This window comes from Odontesthes bonariensis, chromosome 10, assembly GCF_027942865.1.
Source record: "Odontesthes bonariensis isolate fOdoBon6 chromosome 10, fOdoBon6.hap1, whole genome shotgun sequence".
Classification (NCBI taxonomy): domain Eukaryota; kingdom Metazoa; phylum Chordata; class Actinopteri; order Atheriniformes; family Atherinopsidae; genus Odontesthes; species Odontesthes bonariensis.
The window spans coordinates 17,599,705-17,624,196 of NC_134515.1; the positions used below are offsets into that span (position 1 = coordinate 17,599,705).

Below are 24,492 nucleotides of genomic sequence, written 5' to 3' on the forward strand. Positions count from 1 at the left end.
GGATCTGATTGGAAGGGTTTTCCACCTTGCTTTCTCCCCTTCCTTATTTTCTCCCGCTCTCAGTGAGACAGGGATCTGCCAGCACACTAGCACTTAATAAGCACTTCCATCTGGACGACAGAACACACAAACCTGCGTGTGCTTGTGAACGTGCACTCGCGAGGTACAGCAGATCTGCTGTGCTCAAGCAATCTTCCACATCTCAGTGACTGACAAAGGAGGTGTTTAAAGAAATGCCAGCATGCTGTGTGAACCAACACACAAACGCACACATACATACACAGAAATAACAGGCTTTCAGGGTAAGCACCACTATTCTTCTCCCCAACCTTTCAGTAGAGGCAGGCAGGGACTCTGCGTCAGAGGTAAGAGAAAGCATCTAAATCACTGTCAGAGCAGGCAGCAGCAGAAATCCACTCCTTTCCTTATGGCTTTCACACTGAGCACTTTGCTACTTGGAGGGAGGCTCGCCTCTCAAGCCAACATCTACAACATTAAAAAAAAAACAAATGCTGATTACAATGTTTGTGAGGAGGAACTGTGCACATGCTGCTTCCCCGCCTGGCAGCAAGAACAAATGGAGGGAGTGTGGGAGGAGAGGCAAGTCCCAGCTGCGGTTGGCGGCGATGGCAGGACCTTTGAGTCGTGTCTACACAAGGGTGCCTCTCCCTCTATCTGCTTCTCTTTGGCTTGACCTGTTTGGATATTAAATCGCCACCCTCTGCTTTGAACACGCTGAGCCCATCTGTCAGCCCAGGTCCATATTGGACTGGATGAGCATTAGCCGATTCAAAAAGTGGGCAGATTTGCTCTGGTTGTTCACTGTTTTTATGTTGTGTGTGCATTTTCGAAGCATTAGCGCCGACGCCTGCCTTAAATCTAAATCCCCCTTTTATGGAATCAAGAAGACACACATTAATCACTTCACGACAGACTCACTAGTTGTGTCATTGTGCAAATTAATGACAGACAGCAACACATACGAGGATGTTAACAGGTCCTCGTCTCATTCAGGCAAAGACAAAAAGATGATGGCAGCAGATAGAGAGAAGGAAAAAAAGTAAGGAGAAGAGAGCGGTTGAGTCACGCGAAACACACAGATGATACTAATTAAGACTTCAGGGCTGAGGGCCACTGCTGGTGCATAATACCAGCAACAACAGGCGCTCTTTACGCTGTGGAGAGTCACAAGCGCCACACATGACTACCAGATCTGAGATCTAATGCCTCCAACACTTTGCTTCCCTCCATTTTGGTAACAAACAAGACAAAGTGCATCTGCATTATTTCAATTTCTCCTTTCATATGAACGTGTCCCAGAGGCAGAAGTAATAAGAAAAATGCATCATGTTGAGCATAACACTCCCCTTCCAGAGCGACAGTGAGAACCGAGAAGCACTGGCTGCTCGCTCCATGAAATAGCTAAGCTGCGTCCAACTTAAATATTTGCCTTAGCCTTCAAAACACTTGTGCTGCACGGCAGTTTTAGCCAAGAAACTCAAGACAAGCTAAGTGGTGGTGGAGAGCAGCACTGTTTCAGTTGAAAGAGGAGAGCATATAAAGAACACACTCACTGATGATGATAATTAACTTAAGACCAAAACTGAGGAACGGGGACCTAACAAATACTTTTCGGTGGTTTAGGCCAATACATTAGCTATTTCTTTTATTTATATTTACTTTTATTTTGAGGAACTCAGAGATCTTTGCAGATCTAACAGGATATAAACTAAAATGAAGTTTCAAATAAGCCTTGAACCCCCCCGACTGCAAAAGGACAGGTAGAGGGATTTATTACAGCTGATATCTGGGTGATACATCATAAGACTGACTTTATTTCCCAGGCTCTCCCTCTCAGGCAGACATAATGTTAAAGCCTGCCAGAAAACATTGTCATACCTACCTTCAGCCTTTTATTTAGTAGCTTCAAAGCAATCTCACTTTGATACCTGGCTTACAGTGCATGTTAGCCTATTTGCCAGCGCACGTGTGTGTGTGTGTGTGTGTTGTGCATAACCCCGGATGTTCTTGGGAGAGCAGAGACTTGTCTGGTCTCAAGATAATACCTGTGAGTCAGAATTCACAGCAAGAACCAAACACAAAAACACTGAGGAATGCAAACAATTTTTCTTTTATCCTTTGGAAGATGCAGATTTGTGTTGTGCAGAGTGTTCAAACCACCTGCTGTTTCGTTTGTCTATAATCTACTGTGGAAGCTTTGCCTTGTTAGCATAGTATGGGGAGGTAATGAGACATCTTACTAATACTGACTAAACCACTGCTTTAGAAGAAGACAGGAGGGAATGCTCACAGAGAGGGGCGTGCAGAAAGGATGGGAATATCAGCTTGCATATGTGCGTATTTGTAATACTGGATATCTGCCCAGCCAGTTAATCCAAACCCCTGTGACTGCATGACTACCTGTGACAGCCTCCTGAGAAAGGCATGGTAACGATGGAGCTGCGGGCTGATCGGGAGGGAACACAGGAAATGAGAGGGTTTGTTTAAGGCATAATAATCAATGTCCAACCTTAGTGTAACTCACACACACATCCGGGCACTTACACTCACACATATACAATTGCCAGTTATGTTTATGCTTCCCCGTTCTCCACACTGCTACTGACATGACTATAGCTAGTGTGCTCTGATGTTGTTTCATCCGATCACGCACCACCTGCTTCTTGCAACCTGGCACACGTCGTGCGAGTGGTAGTTTTGAAAAACAGGAAGGGCTGCAGGGAACGAGTGTACGAGCGGGTCTGTCTCTACAGGCATCTGCACTTCCCAGCAAAACACAAAAAACAATAACCATTTTAATGTTGGGGGGGGGGCGACAAAAAACATTAAAAACCACTTAAAAAGGTAAAACAGAAGTTGACACAATACAGTTAAATCTGTATATGCAAATTGTATCCTGTGGTGTCATTTTCTCAGCAGTGATTAATCCAGTTTATGAAGAAAACTGAAGTGAGTCTAGCGTGTGTTGACGTCACAATTTGCTCTGTTAATGACGCAGTGATCATAATCACAGCTTGATGTGCAGCTTATGGAGTGTGTGTGTAAAAGGTAGGCAGGCTGGTTTTTTCATTGTGTGTGTGGGGAGTGGTCAGAGAGGTGTGTTTGCTTTGAGATATGGTGAAAAAGGAACATGGTGTGTGCATGAGTATGGATGCTTTGGTCTGCTTTTTTGTAAGCGTCTGTGGGGAGTATGTGTGAAAGTGACATACAGGCTCAGGTTTTTAGTGTGTGTGTGTGTGTGTGTGTGTGCGCTGCTCTGTGGTCACCATAGGAGGAATATTTATGACCCATCTAACACACACACGTAAATACACACAAATACAAACACAGAGACACCCGGGAGGGAGAAGAGTGATAAACAGCAGGAGATAGGGGAAAATAAGCACTGAATGGTAGTGCAAGCATGCAAAAACCAGATCTTAACGCTGAGCAGGAAACCGGACAGACAGCATTGCACACAGCCTCGCAGAGCCCATATCTTCATGGGCTCAACCATTTGTGATTGTTCTGTTTTGTCCGCTTCTGAAGATATCCATCTCTGACTCTCCCTCCTCCCTCTCCGTCTGAAGGTGACCTCGCCTGTCTGTCAGTCTCTAGTGATGACACCGGCCCTATCAGTAATACATCATGTAAGCTGTGTATCAGCCAGATGCTGCTCAAACTGAGCAGTGGGTGGTCTGTCAGGCATGCTTGGTTTGTACAATATGCAAATAATCACATGCAAATTACCTGCCTCTGTGTGTGTGTGAGAAAATATATCAGTATGGACGCAAATGAAAAACGCTATCTGATGTGTGTTGGAAGATTTAAAAAGGTTGCAGGCCTTTCGCCAAAAAACAGGCAGAGACTGCGGTACGAAAGCTGGAGAAGAATGCAATTAGAACTCATGTACATGTGTGCGCGCGCACACACTCACACAAACGGAGGCCAGAAGCTTAGAGCAGCCTCCTGCTGTTCTCCAACAAGAGGTGTATTGTAGACAACACAGCTGCAATAACAAGGCTGGCCCAGTGCTAGAGGGAGATGTGCTGCACGACTCTTAGTCTAGACCAGAGACAACAGCCATATTCTAACATGATTAAGGATGGGGTTATGTCTGTGTCAAGACAGCCACATCTTTAAATTCATTTGTAACATGTCTGATCTGTTGATGAATTTTAAGACACCATGATAAAACATTTTGCTTCCCCAAACTTGAGAACAGGAAGTATTATTTTACTAAGTTAAAACCCGTTCTGGTATCAGTTATAGCATGCAGAGATATTTTTAAACTGGGGGGAAAAGGCTGACATGTAAAAATCAAGATGTTTGTACTATAAGCTGTCCATACGGGACATGGTACTGTCAGCAGGTTGAACTAAAAGGGAAAAAAGTGTAAATGAAGATATTATGTTTAATTAAAAAACTAGCAGAAGGCGCATGTAAATCTTCTAATTTGATAGAACTAATTAATGATCAGAGCAAAAACTGGTGGTGTAAAAGGAAAACACGGGGAGAAGAAAAGTATAAACGATAGATGTTAGTAAAGCAGATACGACGCACAGCTGGTTCTGTAATTACTGAGCACATGCTGTGAATACAACTCATGGCTTTAGACATTTTTGTCCACACATTCGGTCAAACAGTCGAGAACCCGCTGATGTCATCTTTTCTTTTTTTTCTTTTTTTCTAAATCAAATATGCATTGGGGTGACATAACTTTTCATTAATGAACCCCTTTTTCTTTGTTTGGTTTCATCTTTGCAAAATACCGAGTCAAAGGGTGACTATTTTGCCACAGGAAAACAAAATGTCTCGATTTGGTGGATAAATGAATATTTTTAACCCCGCAAAGTAAAACTGCAGCACCTTTGCAGGTGCCCCCCTGATGACTTCTCGGACACCAGGAAATACAGACGGTTAAGTCAACACGTCCTTACTAATTGATAACAAGAGGGAAAAACACTGGAGTCATGACGAGCATTGTGTGTAAAACACACTGGTTATCTCTCACACGTGCACAAACAGAGCACCCACGGAGAGAGAGTGTGAGACAAAGAGGTTGAACAGCACACAAACATCTCCGCTCTGTGCAACCCGAGCACATCAAAGCTTTCTCCGCCCATTTATCTGAGTCTGCCTGTAAATCAAAAGACATTCTTTGAACATGCACTCACACACACACACACACAGAGAATGAACTGCATTTGCTTTGTGTAGCAGCGTCTTCCGGGACTGGATAGGTAAGGTGAAGGATTTGTTGTAGAAGAGGGAATTACTCGCCTCAGCTCACTCTGTGAAAGGGGAGAGGAGGATGACTGTTTACCAGGAGGAGAAGAAGAATGAAAAGAGGTGGGGAAGACAGAGAGGTTGTTGCCTTGTCTTAGACGGTGCTTTATTCTCTGCAAGTCACCTATTCACTTCACTTTCACCTCTCACTTGCCCTGACAGTATCAATGAAAGGAGATGTGCACACATACACACAGCTACCGCTTTCTTTAACAAAAACAGGCTCAACGGTGTAGGCAGGAAGTCAGTTTAGTGTAAATAGCTGCAACAGCACGTTCGGAGTGACGCACTATTAGCATAAGAAGGATAAATGCACAAACACAATGAGAGATGATTTGAGAGGGAAAAAAAACCCAAGAATGCACCCACACACGCATATAATCTGTGCATCCCAGTGTGACCATATGGTTTGGCGGGGACTTCCTAACCACCACAGAGGAAGTGTCCGTTTACAGTGCACAGTTCAGCTGTCCGCCATCACATCCTGTCTCCCAGCTCTAAACGGCCATGCTCGGCTCAACCCAGTCACAGCTTTGAAGTTAAATCAAGCAGAAGGGAGACACAGTTCACCATACCATGCAATCAGCATGAGCATGAGATGTGAGGGGGCACGCAACCTCAGATGACAAAGCAGCATAAAGAGAGAGCTTTATGTGTGAAGCTGGTTCCCATTCAGACTGTGTTACTTGGTAGATTTTCACATTTTTCCTCTTTTTTTGGTGCTGTGATTGACATCCACTTGTCCTTGTGTGGAAGATTATATGCCGTTCTTACAGCTGGCTTACTGTTACAGAGTGGATGGATGTAATAGATTGCATCTGGAGAGTGATATGATCTTCTGACGATGGAGCGATCCAGCAGACATTGACTAACAGGGTGGAATCCAACAGGGCGGGGTTATTGATGACTCTCTTAAACAGTGGGTATCATTGCCATGGCAGCCCATACATTATCATCATGTAACCACACCCCTTCACCGTCCCAGACCAATGGGCAGGCAGCTGCCAAGCAAACAATCTCCAGCAGTGTTAGAATGGTGGGGGGGGGGTATGCTAAATGTGCCACTTCATCTGGTGATTGACACAGAGGCTCTTGTTTACCGGCGCCATGGAGATTTGCATCTTTTTACTGCTGCCCCTCCTTTTCCCGCTGCCCCTCCTTTTCCCCTTCTTCTCCTCCTGTCCCCCCCGCTTCACTCCCACAATCCTCCCTGTTTGTGGCAGCTCTGCATGAAGTGGATATTACCCCACCCTGCTGCTACGATATTGATCAGCCTCCTCCTCTCCCCACTCCTCCTTTCTCTCCTCTCTTCATAGGCCACTGCATTGATTCTACCTCTCCCTCTGAGCCTGCCAGCCAGGAGTGATTACACAGGCTGCTCACATACAGTGTAGCAAACACACACATTAAGAGTCTTTGGAAGGGATGTGGGGACGTGTAGCCTTGCTGTACGTTAAAGGCCATAAAGCTCAGTGGCTGCTGCATCAGCTCAGAGAAAACACTGCTTCTTTTCATTCAAGGAAACCAATGACTCCAAGCTTAGCGTGACATATTACCATAGTAAATATAGTTGTTATAGCACGTTAGCATTGCACGCAAGCCATCTGGCACGTAGCTAAATGCACTCTGGTGTTTTTCTGTCAGGCTTGTGCTAAAGACAGCTGCGGTAGGGCTTGACAGGTGGACTCCAGACACCTTGTGATTTTCTGCAGAAACACAAAGAGCGAATACAAGCTCCTTATATGGACGTGTGGGGCAACACTCATCAGCTTAAGACTATAAACTAGCCTACTTAAGTCAATACAGTTAATCTAAACAACTAAGATTGGGTGAAATAACAGATACAATACTTTATCAGAGGAAAAATCCGCTGTGTACACTTGGAGATTTAAGGTTGTGATTAAAAACAGCGTTACTGAATGACTGGAGAGTTACACAAGCCCGCTGCATTTCCACAACAAAGACAAACGGGAGCTGTTGGCTCGTCCGCAAACACCAGGACAATGATTAGCTAACCATCCATCTCCTACTTACCAGATACCATTTCTGTTAGTGACAATAGCCTACAGAGTATGAAAGGTTTCGTCGATGAGAAGTCCTGGCTGATAAGCTAACAGAAGCAGTGTGGGCTGAGGTAGCAAGAGCAACCCACTTATCTCTGTGTAACCTCTCCCTGGCAGCAGCAACAATCCTAGAGAGAGTCGAAAGCAGCAGGACAGAGATCCCACATATTATACACACCCTCACTGCCATTTGGCATTTAAGTGGCATTTTAGCATGACGGCAAACAGTTTGCACCCAATTATGGCCAGTTGCTGCTCTGTAATGAGTTAAGGAAGAGTCTTCAACTGCCACCCTCACTAGAGCTGGACTGTTAAGACTAAAGGCGCTAGCATGGTTGCCGCATCTGTCACGGCGGTGTCGCACCGTGACGTCAAAATGACGTTTCAGGCATGGCGCTTCCCTTGAACAGACGGCGCAGCCCGTTGTCATGCACCAGTCGATTTTTGTAACTTGGCGGCGCCACCAACGAAAAACCGGATGAACCGATGTGAGACCGGCTCAGTCAGGAGGTGCGTTTGTACAGGCAGCTGTACGACACTGCAGTGTATCAGCACAGGGAGCACGTAAACTCCTAATACTCGTGCAAAGAGATTGGCAGAACTTTGGGGAAAGAGGGAGAGTTCTGTAAGAATGTGTGGAAGAAGCTACGGGACAGATACGTGAAGGCAAAGAAGAGGGCAGAGACTCTGTTGATGCCGGGGGCTTCAAACCTTCACCTCTATTAACTGAATTAAAAACTTAAAATGATCCGAAAACTGCAGCAGTATCATTAATTGCAGTGTTCCTGCTCTTGACAGCGGCATTGTTTTCTTCTCCACTTTCGTGGTTGTAGAGTAGCGGTAACCTTAACGTAGCAGCGCCACCTCTGTGACGGAGAAAATTGCAACTACTGGCGCGCAACGACTTGCGCCACTATACATGGCGGGCACGAAATCGTGACGTCATCAACACTGCTCGCGCTAGCAGACGCGGCAACCATGCTAGAGCCTTAACTCTCTCAGTGATAACCACCATCTGTGCCTTTAGACGTAAAGCTGGAGGGGACTGCCAACAATGTGGGCCAATCCAGTGTGAAACGTTAACAGGTAAGTAAAGTAAAATCAAAGATAAAGACAATGAAGAGAGCAAGGATAGTGCAAAGGTGATCAATAGTAGTAATCAATATTTCCTTACTGTAGTTCTCATTTTTTGGATGAGCACTTGTCCAATACAACAAATTAGACCCGTTCAATGGCTTTATTTCAGTTTATTTCAGTGTGATTAAAAAAAAAAGAAGAAAAAAATGCTTTGAAGTAACAGAAATTCATCGGTCAATTAGTAGCTGCAAAAAAAGCTGAAGCTGTGTTTTGGCAAATAAATAACATCATGCCTCATTATCACTCAAAGTAGGCCCATCTACAAACCCCTGTGATGATCTAGTGGTGCATCTTTTGAGGTGATATTTTGGGCCAAAAAGTACTTCAGGAGTCGCTCTGCCATCTGTTAACAGCAAGCTTCTCAAGTCCCCTGCAGGACTTGTCACAGTCTACAGCAAGAGGAGTGCAAGCACAATTTCCACTGCAGTGTGAACACAGATGAAATGAGGTGTGCGTTCTGTGTAAATGTGTGTGTCTCGACTCTGTGGGGAGGACAGGACGAGAGGTCAATGTCTATCCAAGAAGCACACGTAGACAGACGGGGGTCTCAATCACCTTCATCACCCCTTCACACCCTCCACTCACTGACGGAGAGAGCCACAGCACTCATCCACCAACTCCATTTCCCACTGACAGGGCTACGCATTAAATCATCCCATTTCACCTGGAGAGGAGGGTTACGGTAGGAGAAAGAGAGACCCCCCCCTCCCCTCAAACGCTGTCTTCTCTTGCTGGAGTGAGAATGTAAATTCAGAAATCCCCATGTGTGGGGTGAAATCAGATCAACCCTTTCACCCAAAATGCCAACAGTCACAATATCTGTCCAAAGGACCAGACAGCAGAGCAGATAAAGAGAGGAGGGGGTGGGTAAAAGTGTAGTAAAAAGTGAATCAGCCACAAAATGGGGAGGGCATTATGGACAACGATAAATGGGCTATTAAGCCCAACAGCCCAGGGTTAGCTTGTCGTGACGCTGAAGTCAAAGTCTGTACAGCTAACCGTGTTAGTCCAAGCAGAACACACACTCACTTTAACATCCTTATGCCATTTCTCACTCCGTTTGGTGCAAAGGACTTTGAATTGCCTTTGTTTACAACATGTGCCGAACCAAAGAAACCTGCATTTGCAGGGCCTGAAACTGATGTAAAACACCTTAATCCTTCTCACTTTTTTACCCTAACTATTAGGACTCGATCCTTTTAAATAGCATGTCAATGCGGACTGAAATGCAGGGCGGCAGCTTTCCGTTATCACTTCACAGGGGAGCAGCCATTAGATACTGTAGAAGACATAACTGGGAGCTTTACAAATAGAGACTTATGGGGGGTCTGAATATTTCTAATCTTTTCATTAAGATAGTGCTTTGGCTAATTTAACAGTGGGTTTAATAACGCAGACTTTCCTCCCTCTGCTCTGTACACAAGTGTTAACTGGCTGCTGGAACAAAGGCGGCTCTGTTCATAAACAACACAGCCGAACTGTTAAGTACATTCCTATAAAGAGAGGAACAAAGAGCATTTGAGCGTGGCGGGAGGAGAAATGAATACAGCTACTAAGGGGATAGCACAGCTCGGTCCTTTGATGGCAGGAAATGTCTTTACCATCACTGATTGTGTTTATGCTGTTTTGTAGCACACTTTTTAAGATTACGGCAACAATATAATAAAAAGGTAGTACTGTGGGATCTCTGAGGAAATGTTTGCAAAGGATTAAGGCTGACAAAGAAAGGGAGTCAGTGTGGTATGTATTGACAAACAGCAGACAAAGACGCTAGAGAATTCAGAGGTTTGGACTGTTTTTGGTAATAACAACAGAGCACCGGAGGTTTACACAAGGCAGGAATAATGAAGTGTACAATGCTTTTTGTGTGGATGCGAATCACCAAAAAAAAAATATAAAAGCCCGAACACCTATCTGCAGAATAATTGAAGTGTGTGCGCAAGTGTGGTGAAGCGTTTCTGAGCCTTGGCAGCTGTGGTTCCCTCAGTCCATCCACTGGCAGTGACAGACAGGCAAATATAATCTAGACTCGCCCATCAAAGTAAAGGCAACAACCAGCCACAGCGGGCGGAAACGAGATGCACCAAATGGAAAACACACACACACACACACACGTCCCTGTGTTTGAGGGAAAACAAGTACAACACCTTTTTCACGTTTTGTCTTAATTTTTTCCTTTTTTTTAATCTCCTGAATTACTCTTTAGTGTGCACCTAACCAAAGACGAGCATTTTTTGTGAGAATATGGAACTGAGCTCAGTCAATCTCTGGGGATGTTGATGGATTTTCACATTTGAGAGGATTTTACAAAACATACAGGAATCCCCCCCCCCCCCCCCCCAAAAAAAAACCCAAAAAACAGAGAAATACCTGGAACTATGAGTCCCATGAGCATTTTATTAAACAGTACCAGATCAGCTCCAGTGCTATAGCTTGATAACAAGATTGGCTCAATTACACTTTGTTAGTTTGTAGGTTTAGAGGGTTTTCTTGTTCACATAAACAGGCATCACATGAGATAATGCGTACGAGCGTTTTCAAGCAGAGATATTCCCCTTTCACGATCAAAGCGTGAGCATATGTGCACCAGTTGTCTTGCATTAGATCAACAAGCATTCAGAGATGAAGGATAGATAGAGTTAGCTGGGAGTCAAGCTGCCGCACATGTACAAAATGTCAGAGGGTCTGTATAAGCTTGCAGTTCTGCTGCAGGGGAGCCGCTGTAGATGGCAGCCTGTGGTGATGTTGCTGTTGTTTTAAAGGCTGCGTGAGGCAGCGGGTTCCAAGGTACAAAGTGTAGACATTCCTCAGACCTCACAGCAATCCCTGAAATTTCCTCTTCTCGTGTCTGCTCCTCTCTTTGACCGATGCCCTTCTTCCCCTCTTTCCTTCCCGTTTCTCTCCCTACTGGCAACAGTTAATTTGCACCATGTGTTCTTTAATGGAGAAAGAGAGGGGGAAAAAAAAAAATAGGGCCCTAGTAGAAGCGTGTGAACCCGATACCACTGTAAATCTCCACTTCCACAGCGTTACACCCTCCGCCCCTCCTCCTCCTCTCCTGGTCTCTCTCATTCTTTTTTTATTGGCATGTCACACATTGGACAAGCTGGAAATTACACTGAGCCGAGCTGAGAACCAGCGGTGAAGCATGCCAGATATATACTTAAGCTGAGAGAGAGAGGGGAAAAGGAAAAAAAAATAGGGGACAGAAGTGAAGTGGTAATGTAATGTGAAAGAAGACTAGGTGGTTGGTTAAAATTAGCCTCCCATTTTCAGAGCAGAGGGCAATCCAATTAAAGCTTGACCAGTGCACGCAAATGTGTTTAGTGTCTGGTTACTACACTCGGCACTGGGTGGCCAGAAAGAGGAAAAGAAAAAAAGCATTCTCTTCCCAATACTGAGACACTGAAAAGTACGAGTGAGAAAGGGGGGGAAAAAAAAAAGGGAACTCATCCACAATTTAAGTCCCAGTTGTGCAAGACCATATAAACATAAGCTTTCTTCAAAGGACCCATCACCCTCTCATTTAGCATGCAACCCCTCTACAGAGCAGTTGATCTTTTACATTTTTTAACAGGAAGACTTGACCAGGTAATTCAACACTTCAGGGTATTATTTTCATGTATACAACAACCAGGATGGGGGTGCTGTTGGTTATGAGAGCCGAAAATCTATAAGCTTTTTTAAGAGGCCCCCCCCCCCCTTATCAAAGCCCAGTGCCAAAGAAGACACAAGTGTCTGTTTGCTTTTCTGATTTTCAGCTCTTCACGCAAAAGCACAATTAATTCATATTAGATGCGTGTGAGAGACAGAGTAAATATTTCCCTCTTGTGACAAGCTAGAAAAAGGTACTGCTGGATATTTTAACAGGATAGTGGGGTGAAAGCAGCACTTGTATCTATAAGTAAGGCCAAGGTTTTATCTCTCACTTTAAAATGTCATAACACATTTCTCAACATCTATTTGTGGGGGAAAAAAAATAAAAAAATACAAACAGGCAAGCAGACAGGTGAAAAGGGATGATGCTCCAAAAGGAGAAGAGCGGGCAAACATGCCTCTCTGCTGAATAATTTAGGATTGGTCAAAGAGTAGCTATTGATTGAGCTTCTAAAGAGCCTCGTGAAAACGCTACAGCCGCTGGCCTTGCCCCTTCAGCCCAACCAGCCCCCATTGTTCGGAGGTTGCGCCCACTCCCCATCTGGGAAAATAATCACCACTCATAAAAACACATACAAACCCCGTTTTGATTTCAGCCCCCCCCCCCCCCCCCCCTCCCGTCTTCGATCCAAGAGCAAGAGATAATCCTATTGGCTGAACAACTAGTTTCCATAGCAGCATTAAGCTAATGCATAGGGATGGCAGAGTAGGTGAAAGAAGAAAGTGTTATCTGTCCAAAAAGATAAAAAGAGGGAGAAAAAAAAAGAGAGAGAAGCCATGGTGAGGGTTGAGTAGGTTTTATACCTACAAGGAGTGCTGAATGCAGCTCACTCCACTCTCTTTGGGGCTGAAATGCATTATTTCAACCTTTGCAATTTTCTATTGCTTTATATATTCATCACAGTGCACGTGTGTGGACAATCAATCTTACCTGCCTCTCCAAAGAGACAAACTGTAGCTGTGAGAGATGCATGCCTGTCTCTATCTAATCTGAGAAATGCACCAAGCATGCAAACTGACACCAGAGTAGGACTGGTACTTTCCAGTGTTGCACACCGCGACTTCTTAAGGGCATGTTTGCATAGAGGCAGCAGCTGCTGCGGCAAGTGACCCCAACACCTCGGCTGAATGTGCTAATGTTATTATAAAGAATGGCATTAATGGCTTCACCTCAATGAAATTTAAAGTGCGCACAGACAGAGGAGGAGAGAAAGAATGGGAGGGGAGGGCAGGACTGGTGGGGTGCCTCATACCTCATACAAGAGCATTAATCAAAACGGCCATAATGGGGGAAGTCACCTGATACGGTGATAAAAAAAAGAAAGAAAGAAAAAAAACTTCGCTCATGGGTTGTAGTTACAGCCAACTGCGAGGAGAGCAAACTGAGAGGGCTATTTGTCATATAAATGTAGGTAATCTGAGAAGAATTCATCTGTTTAAATTAATTTAAAAATCCACGAATGGCATTTTGTTTTTCTTTTCTAGTTCATGGCCAAAAAGACCTGATGCAATACATATGTATGCTAGTTATCACGTTTACAGGAAGTCGATGCGTTAAGAAGCATTGTGTCGGCAATAATCTGTTCTGTTTTCATTTTGTATTAAAGTGACACTGAAAGGGCATTCAGAGTTTAGCAGCCATTGTGCTGTGATGCTATTGCTTTAAAGCTGCACCTCAGAGGGATACGTGACAGGCAGAATGCTTCAATCAAACAGCTTGAAGCAGGTCCGAATGGCCTGCCGTGTCTATAGAAACATAGATGCCCTTGTCAACGCTGCTTCCTCACAGCGAGCACAGAGACAAGCAGACACTTAAGACAGCCCCACACACAACTGTGAACGCCTGCACCTCCACAATGTTCATGCCTGTGAAATGTACCAGCTCGCTTACAGCAGCCGGAACTGTGGAATGAGGGCTGAGCACGCATACACACACAAACACAAAATTGCCCCTAATGACTGTAGCGCCCCTCTCTCAAGAGATGGCAGCGGCTGCCGCTCTACTCAATAAATATTAACAAGAAGTGCGACTGATGGCGGTGCTCACTGATCCATAATTGCATTTCAAATGTTCAGTGGGGGTGGGGCAGAGGGTGGTCAGAGGGAGAAATGGGAAGATAAAAAGGGGAAACTCTGGCTTCAAGGCAGTGACAACCGACAAGTGATGGCTGTCTAGTCAACCTCCTGCCATCATCTCAATGGATCAGCACCAAAGAGGGCTGTTTTACTGTCAAATGGTGTTGACTCGCTGCTGCATGCATCACAGACCATTGGGAGTGTGTGTGTGTGTGTGTGTTTGGGGGGGGGGGGGAGAGATCAGAGGGATGGCTGGGAAGTACATTATCCATCCAACATGTACATTAAGTGATATTTTTTGCATCAATCTGAATACATTAAGACCGCAAGCTAATTAGCATGAGGATCTCATTGTTAAGCTAATTCTCAGCACTTTGGATTCCATTAGGGCTGTAAGTCAGGGTCCGCAGAAAACCTAATAGCTGCTCATGTTAAGAATGCGTATTTATGCACATATATTTGCATCTTTGAATGGGTGGCATTTTCCAAGGCATGGTTATAAGCTCCCGCTCAAACCGTCAGATGAGAGAGAAACAATTAAGATTTGGTGTATGTAGCACGGGCACACGTATGTTAATTACAAGACTATTGTGGTGTTATATATAACCAACACAAACTGATGTGTGAATACATGTATAACCACACCTGTACAGCAAAAATGTACAGCACACGGAGAACTGCAGATGTTAAAAATAATCTCATCACACTTTCATCACCATATAGTGACTTTGTAGCATTGTAAATTTGCACCAGTCATTTAAGTCTGGACAATATTCAAAGCAAATCTGCAACGCTGTGTGACAGTTGCAGAAACAACCGTCACCCTGAAACTGTCAAAAAAATAAAAAACAACACAAATAGTCCTTAATTTTATACTGTTTCTATATTAAACCAAGTCTACGTAGCCGGGCAGGGACCTGGGAATCAGACATGGTTTTAATGCAGTTGATGGCAAAAGTTCAAAATGCTTCCCACAAAATACGAATAAAGAATAAATATACAGCTGACATTAATCTTTAGGGATAATTCTGCTTTATTTGACAGCTTTAGCTTTGGAGAGAGTAAATATGTAAAAGAGAAAGTCAATTATTAAAGAAATTGGCAAATATCGCAGTTGTGTTTCTTGGCTTCAGATCAAGCTTATTTCTTCACTTACAGCCTCGCTGATTTGGCATTAAGTGGACATGCAAACCTTTTTTCCACAGATCTTAAAAGCGATTTTGCACAGATGCACGGCCAAAGATCACCCAGTATGAGCTATGGTTTATCACTCAACTCAAGTTTTCTCTGCAGACACAACATTTGTTTTAGTATATGTCATACATTCGATTGGCACACGTAGATTACCTTGAGTCCCACATACACACATCCGCAGCACATGTACGGCCATGTTACTTGACAGAGCTGGAAGCCTGAACAAACACACCATCGCGACACGAATGCACCGCTTGTCAGAATTTGCTTGAACAAATTTCACAGTGGAAATAAAGCAAATGCAATCTTGTGATGGCTGTAAACTTGCAGCGCTGCCAAATGAAAGACACCAAATGAAAATCTGTGAATACAGCACGCACATGTGCTGTATATGGGTTAGATGACAAAGAAAATCCTTCGTCTGCTTAAGCTAATCAGGCCTGCAACATATGAGATGGACTCCTGGCAAGATAATTAGCATTGTACGCGGCATCTAATTAAATGTCCATAAGCAGGAAAATCCAGGGGTAGAGTTGTGTGTGTGTGTGTGTGTGTGTGTGGCTAACAGTGGGAGAAAGAACATGTGTGGGTGTGTGCTGGCATACTGGGCTGCTCAATCCCTTGTTCCCGGAGGGAGAAACGCTGCAATCACTCCATTAGCAAAAGTCGGAGGGAGACAGGGATGCTGGGAAGAAGCAGAGAAAGAGAAGGATATGGGGAGGAACGGAAGAGGGGGGGAGGGGGGAACACAGCTGACTTGGCCAATAACAGCAAATGAGGTTAGATACAAGCAGAGAGGGTGGTAGTAGGGTCAATGAGCGTCGAGGACATGGACACAATGACTTGAACATGGGATGGGAGGAGGGAGGGAGGGAGGGAGCTGAGTGACAGCAGATAAAGAGAAGTGAGGGGTGAGGGAGAAATGAAGTGAAGAGGCCGACATAAGGGAGTGAGAGAAATGAAGACAGAGGAGACAAACGTGGTAAGAACAGCAGGAAGGATAGATGAAATCAGGTTCAGTGGGCAGGTCTGGCAGCAGACTGTTCAACACTCAGAAGTTGTATTGTTTTAAGATCGTGCGCTCAGGAAAAAAAGAAAGCAATTTCCGGATGTCTTTGTGTGTGCATGCGTTGTGCTGACCCAGATAAATATGCATCAAACTGAAGTTACACGACCAGAATACAAACATGGCAAATAAACAAGTCCCATGCAGGCACCCTCACACAAACCATTAACGTCTGTGGCTGGCTTCCAACAAATATAGATTGTTAACACATTACAAGGTCATGGCAGTGAGGCGAAACTGAAACCAGCCCCTGTGGAAAAACACACTGGAGGATTGTTGGCCCCTAATTGACCTAACTGATAACACCAGAGAAACTCAAAGACACATCTTCATGATGGGTTCGTGAGCATTTAAGTCCCCTCAACATAAATTTGTCTTAATTCCTTCATTTGAATACATTCACATTCACATTTCATACAGTACTGTTCTAACAACAACTTTTTTTTGTTTTTACGGCTTAAATTTTTTTTCATCTTACTGCGCAAGTTTTTTGTTCGTAATTCAGTCATTTCAATCATATTATTACACATTTTCCCTCCTCAATCAATTTAAATATGCTATCGCAGAAAACTGACGAGTGGCAGCGTTTGACATTTCTTTGAAAGCCTTGTCCACTCCTACTTTAGTTTAAAAAACGGTTGAAATGGCCTCCCAGCGGACATCTTTGTATCTGGGCAGACATGTTAGGAGGAAGGCAGGAGGCTGAGATCTATAATGCTGGATCAATATGTCACAGAGGTTGCAGTGGGCACCACAGCTGCCCCTGTTGAGTAAACAAGCTCAGGAAAATGATTGTCCTCCAAGTCAAGAATGACCCCAATCATGCTGCAGGATTGATTTTGTTCCCACCTTTTCTTTCCCTTTTTCTGTTTTGCATGCGTCGTTACTTAAAGACGGCTAAACGTTTGTGTGTGTACATAAAACCAAATGCATGCAGCGTGACTGAGTTCAGAATGACTCCAAACACAGAGTGCGAAACAGATATGGGGAGAAAAAGAGGCGGGCTTCTATCCTTGTTCTTATCCACACAAGGGAGATTGATGGCTGTGCTCATGTTTTCTACACACCACTAATTGGATTCACAGATCATTAGATAAAGTACACAAGTGAGCCTGTTCCAGCTTAAAGACTGGGGCAGATAGACAGGGAAATAGAGAAGGGTGCGAGAGGGGCAATATTGATGAGGTTGTTTGGTTCAGGACCAATAAAATTCCCTCCCCCTCTACTGTGCCTCCAAAGTCCTGTTCTGCCTCTTAGAGGGGGGTTGATCGATAATTTGTGCTGCACAAAAGAGGTTCGGGGGAGGGGGGTGAGGCAGGGAGCGATGAGAAATAAAGAGAATAATGTTTGGCTCTCTTACATGAATCTCAAGTTGCCTGGTGTCACTCCTTAATATTTCATTGCAAGGGGAGGACAAGAGATGACACCAGCCATTATGTTCCACAAAAGAGCACAATCAGTGGGTGATTTTCTTTTTTCTTTTCTTTTTCCCTCTCCCAAAGGCACACCAGAGGCACAAGCCTGTGCCCCAGTTTTGAGGATGACGGGGTACATCAAAGTTAGGCCAGCAAGGTGGTAGTTTATTCCGACATGTGCTCTCACATACGAAATCAGCCGTCATTGTTAAAGAGGCTGTCAGTGTAGTAGCAGGGTTTATGTGATGTGTCACCCAGTGACAAAGTGAGCTCACTGAAAAACGCTGTACTTGCTCAGAAAGCCAGCAGGGCTTGTTGTTTTAACATAGGAAGACAAGGGTACAGTCTGCTCAAACACATACAAGCATGCAGATGGCTGTTGGTTAATTACAGATGGACTGGGGGAGGGAGTAACAGAGACACAGACACAGAGATCTGAAGATGGAGGTCAGCTAATGCAGCCAGTCTTCTATCCCTTCTCCCTGGACTATTACCTCTGTCAGCCCCAGACCTCTCGGGGCGCTCTTTAACAAGGTGCAGGTGCGTGGGTTTTCATGGAAGAGCGTGTGCGTGCACGAGGAGGGGTTCTTGCCGTCCTCAGCATTCTCTGGCTGCAATCCGATTAAAGCCCCGCTACTGTGGGGCCTGGCTGCCAGGCCTTCAGCTCACCTTAAAACTTATTTTATACCCAACAACGGCCCATTATTTTCAACACAACTCATACACACTCACTCAGATGTGTCCCATCAGTTACACACATACACAGATATATACATTCACTATTCTACCTTTTCAGAGAGCAGTGCATGTGGCCATTGAGCTGACTGTGGCTTTTGGCAGCGATTACTTTGGCCCTGGGGCCTAGCCGCTCCTCACTAAGTGTTTTTTGCTCTGCTTAGACAGCCCATCTCTTACAAGATGGGCTGTACTCGCTTCAGGAAGCTTAGCCATGCCTTCATTAGGCAACACGATCCCATCGACTACATATTGCCCATTAAATGGCGGTCACGTTTGCAGAAACCTTGACCAAGAATGTGTTCCGCTTTTCGTCTGTGGCAGTTAGAGATCACATAAAAGACTTATTAAAAACAATCACATTCAGTTGGATAATCAATTTCAGGCTTCACTGATAAATACGCATTTTGACCAGCAAATGTCCCCAGCCAAGAAGCAACAATTGTTCGGGTGCACTGACCTCAGAGAAAAAAAAAATCCAACATGGAGGAATCTATTATCACCGATGACATACAAACACCACTTTTGACGACAAAGCCACGCAAGATCTTCTTTATCTTACTCGAATAAAGAAATTCTGTGTGTGGCTGTGAAATGTTCCTGATTCATGTACAGTGTGTCAGTCAATTACAATAGAGCAAGCTAACTGCAACTCTCAAAATGTAATGCTGCGTCCTCTTTCATCTGCAAGAACAAAGAGCAATCTGTTGTGGGTGAACCTCAGAGTAACTTCCCTTTTAGAAAACAGAGACTGCAGAGAGAAAAATCAATTGAGAGAGAGAGAGAGAGAGAGAGAGAGAGAGAGAGAGAGAGAGAGACAAAGCGAGTGTGTGTGATACATTTTAAATGCCGTGTTGCTGAAAAACAAGCATCAACTCACTAAACTGACTGTGCCTGATGAATCAGCCATTCTCGGCAGCAAATTAAAAACTAATTTCTTCCTTTATTCAAGGGAAGAGGTAATTTGCTCACATTAGATTGTAAAAAAAAAAAACAACAACAAAAAAATCTATTTAAACCTGGTCATGGTCTCCCTCGTTAAATCAATTAAGTGCATCTACAAACATCTATATTTTCATTACACAACACGTTGCAATAATTGGATCTAAAAGGTGGGTAACGGACGAGCCAGACTCTCAGAGGGGTTCTTTTTTTTTTAAATGCTATCTGTCCACACAGCAAAACCAAAGATATAAAGTCATTTTAAAATCAAACTGTTTGTCACTGGGATCAATATTAAACTCTCTACAGACTTTTTGATGCACATGCACCTGTAGCAGCTGTAATTTCTTCTCTCGTGTGTCTAAAAGGTGCATTTTCCAGCACTGGACATGGGGCGGCTTTGGTGGGTTTGTGCTGAGAACAAAAGGGGCGTCAGAGAGGCAGATAGGAAGTGAAAAATCCACTCACCAGCTTGAAATCCTGAATGCTACAAATGAAGTAGGGAGTATTGGGCCGCCGACTCTCGATGTACACACAATCTGCAAATGAGGAGGAAGAAAAAACAACAAAAAAACTGAGTTTCAAAGATGATGCACGCACTTATCAAAGCATTCATGTTTTCAAGCAGCCACACTCGGTAATATATCATTTTGTGTGCTGTTACCTCTGCTGAAAAGACATTTTCTCCTTGAGTCAAATTCAATTGGAATGCGAGTAATAGGATTAAAGACTTTTGGAGCGCTACAAGGTTGCCTTTCCAAAGCAAACATTACGCCCAAGGGGAATTATGTTATTGTTCCACTCCATTTATACACCAGTGAGCAATACTGACTTTAACCTCATCCCGCCCCCCGAGTCATCACACCACGGAGGGACAAAAATCTGGCGGGGGGGGGGATTTTGAAAGCTCATTTCCTGTCGTTCTAGGAAAAAAAAAAAATCACTAACAAAAAAAAAATAAAACCTGTTATGCATCCTTAATAATAACATTCAATGTCAAATGTTGTATGCGTTTGTCTCATTTCATGTCACAGTGTAAAATACAAGATATGACAGGGCAAGATTGTACAACCACACCCATAATCATCAGAGATGTAAAAAAAAAAAAAACATGTCAAGTGAAGACAAGTTCAGATACTGTGGCCAAGTTTTGGAGAATTTCATGGACATACTCAGACAGGGGCGTTGTTAGGATTCTTAATACATTTGGGGCTCAGCCCAGCCCAGAAAAGTCTGGAAATTTTAAATTGTTCAAGAGTAAACGAATTTAAGAAGTAATGTACCATCTTGTCATCTTAGGCCTGCTTTTACAAAATAAAAATAACCATAAAAAGTCAAATCTGAGGTGTCATTAAGCTCTAGTAATACTGATCTTTTATTCCTAGCAGCTGGATTAAAGCACCGAGAAGGAATTTAGGCCTCGACATGGATGGTATTCGTGTTGTACTGGATGTTTTTAACAATGGTATCATCTTTTGAGTGTCTTTTTTTTTCATTTTTTTATTTAGCACATCAAAGAATCTGCCTCTACTGTGAAACAAGGGTTGCTTTTGATTTGTAGCAAACCATATTAACTCTGCGTCTCATCTCATCTCCTCTTCTTCACTTGATCTCATGGTGCCCCATCTGTTTGTTGCACTATTCATCACTTAGTCCTGCTCACAAGGGTTTTTTCCCCACTTCTGTTGTTTGGGTCTGATATTCAAAAAGTAAGTTATTTATTCATTTATTTAATACAAGCTCAGATTTTTCTTTCACATTTTTTCACATTGCAGGTGTCCCTTAAAACAAATTCTATTTCACGATGCTCTGATGGTTCAACAGCGGCTGCTTTTCCAACTGTGTTACCATTTCTATGTTCTTACTTCGTTGTGAAGTGACAATCACGCAGGGTTTTGGTTCTTTCACTATTCAGCTAAAAGGAAAAAGAATTTCCCAGTTTGACATGAAGTCTTTTTTTACAGCTACACCCTAATCATCCGTGTGCCTTGGAAATACCCCTTTCATTAATGGTGTGCTTTGTTCCTAAAAGTGTTTCAGAACCCACGAGTCACGCAAGCTGGATAAAGATCGCTCCTCTTCGCCAACTTGTGCTTGTAGATGAAGCTGTGCCATTCTGCTGCTGTATTTACAGGATCAACTCCGCCAGAGGAAAAAAACAAAACTATTCGATCCAAGCAATTACCTGCCTGATAATCTCTCACTGAATCGCACCACGCAAAATATGTAAACGCCAGACACAAACAGCGCAGATACCCTTTAGACAGGATGCACATAGATGCGAAGATTTAACGCTCGCAGGCGGGCGGGTGAGCCTGATGCTTGGAACTGTAGCGACTTCAGGTAATGAGATCAGACACGCGATTAGTGAGGCGGTTTGATTGGTTAGACTCTAACCAAAAAGCTCTAACCGTTACAGCCTCCACTGCTACTTGGGCAAAAGTCAACTTTACACTGCAAGCTACGCTAGCAAAGCAAAGCAAAGCAAAGCAAAGCAAAGCAAAGCAAAGGGCCCATAATTCATTCTGGCCGCGAGACACTTGAAACGTGTACGTGTGACAGCCAGGTACAAGCACATATACACATCTCAAAAGCGGCAGAAAGACAGACAGTGTCTGTCTGGCAATATGAAGTAGATGCTGCGAGCATGAAACACAGAAAAATCAAAGCACAGCCTGTTCATGTTTTTTTAAGCAACCATTTCTGTGAGTTCAATACATTATTGGAATAAATCTGTTTTAAATTCTTCTGCTTTGAGATCCAAGCTGAACAGAAAACTTTGACGCCTGCGTACTCAGACATAAACCTGGGTGGCTGCAGGGGGGTTTGCTCCACTCTCCACCCATCTTTACACACAGTCCACAGTACTGCAGCCTGCGTGATGCTGACATTACTTTGGAGTTTTTCCCTTTTTTAATCCATTTTGAAAGTAACAAGACAGAAAGACAGCGCAGCGTTTGACATCAGCTGTCAACTGCACCAAACCACATCAGTCAGCAGCATTTTCTTTTTTTCTTAATGTTCCCGTGCACCACAACACCACTTGGACAAATCCCATCGAGCCCTCGTGCAAGTTCAAAGTTGGTTCAACTTGTGAACGTTCAAACAAATGTGCTTTTCCACGGGCAAGTATGCCGCATTATTATGTTCACATAAAGTTTTATTTTTCTTCTGCATACAAATGGTTTCCACTGAGGTCCCCTATAGTTTATTAAAAACGTCTGTGGAGAACAAAAGTCCAAAGAGATAGGTTGTGTTCTCCACTCATTACTGTTCGTGTCCTATTTTCCCTGCAGTTTGGTGTCGTAGCATCATCGGTCACCATAGAAGCACTGTTGCTAAAAGCAGTCGGTGCTTGTTAGCGTTATTTGCGACGCAGACATTGCAAATAGCATTTATAAACAATAACATGTGGCGACATAAAAACATCAAACAGCATTTAGATGAGCAGCAACAGTGTACAAATGCAGATGCCACCGGGCCTTCTTTCACTGATGGAGACAATTGCTTCATTAGATTAGATGAATCAGGTGACAAAAATCTAATTGCTTTTACAACGCTACTATAATTTCTCATACAAACTACAGCTCTCTGATCCAGTTTTCTAGGTCTGAAGCCTGTTATAGGGTTGCCGAACGGCACATAACCAATTCAAGTTCAACACTGGCTCCAAAGCAGCACCGGTCAAGGCAGGTATTACAGAACTGCATTACACTGTAATATTAGAACTATTAGAACTAATATGATTATTTAAAAAAACTGAGGAGTATGAGTCACACCAGTATATCATACGTCTAATAAGCTTTGGATTAGCCTAAGTGAGAGAGAAAAATACTTATTTCAGCCCCTTTGTTGCATTCATTTTTAAAATGGTGCTTAATGATGTCAGCAGCCGCTCTGTAACATTGTGGGCGAAGAAGTGGCTTTGGCTGGCTGTGTTGTTAAATTGAATGTGACTGGTGGTATGGCCAGGTCGTGAACTCTCATCTCCTTAACAAAAACATTCACGCTGCAGAGGACAAGAACACACAGCCACTTCTGTGGAGAAGAAAAGGAGGAGGCGGCAGGGGAAATGGCTCGTGGTTACTGCTAAGCCTGCCACAGCACTTTCAGGGCACAGACAAGTGTTAATAGACTTATTATAGAAAAGAGGGACTTGAAATCACAAAAGTCACGCTACACTGCTTCTTAGCTGAGACACAGAAACGAGAGTGTGTCCAAACTGTGCAAAACACATATTCAGTTTGGTTCAAATAAGATCCTTCAGTTGACCGACAGGCAAAGCGTTCCAAAGACACTGCTTAAGAATAGATCTGACACACGTTCATAAATGACTTTTTGTTCAGACAGAGCCTATGAAAGGCTTTCGGCCTGCTCGCAGGGTGTGTTTTCTACAACAGTTTTGTTGCAACAGAGTGCGGCACTTCTGCTACCATTAAAATGTACGCACATTTATGAGGGAGGACGACATTTTGCTGCTCTGCGAGCTTACAGACAAAAAAAGCCGCCAAAGGTAAGATTTACACTGACAACACAACCTCCTGCTGCTGGTGTCACCAAAACACAAGCCGAGCCTTTCCAAGGACAAGCACTAAGCCGCACTCTGCCTGACAAAAGATCGGCAGTTACCTTTTTTCAATGACTGACACTGCCATCATCTGTTATTTATTTGTTTGTGTCAACACAGTTATCGATCTGGCTGTGGTTTATCTTACCGCTTGCAGAGGAAAAGAGGGGTGGCAAAGATATTAAATGGCTCTGACACCCAAGATACCATTTGTAGAGGGGCTGGTGTGTACAAGTGCGCCTCTGACATCACAGGCTTTGTTTTTTTGAGAGGTTCTGTGTGTGTGTCTAACCCCAGGGTGGGCTTGTTATCTGCTGTGAGCTGAATGAGCTGTTCTAAATGGAGGGAGGG

At 43.8% G+C, this 24,492-nt stretch overlaps 1 protein-coding gene across 4 annotated transcripts in view; it reads right to left on the reverse strand.

Moving 5' to 3' along the window:
• rerea (arginine-glutamic acid dipeptide (RE) repeats a) overlaps positions 1–24,492 on the reverse strand; it is a 123,503-nt gene that overhangs the window by 42,059 nt on the left and 56,952 nt on the right. For all 4 annotated transcript variants that reach the window (XM_075476564.1, XM_075476562.1, XM_075476565.1 and 1 more), the window contains one exon: positions 20,043–20,113. In XM_075476564.1, the coding sequence (XP_075332679.1) occupies positions 20,043–20,113 (71 nt within the window). The remainder of the gene's footprint in view (positions 1–20,042; positions 20,114–24,492) is intronic.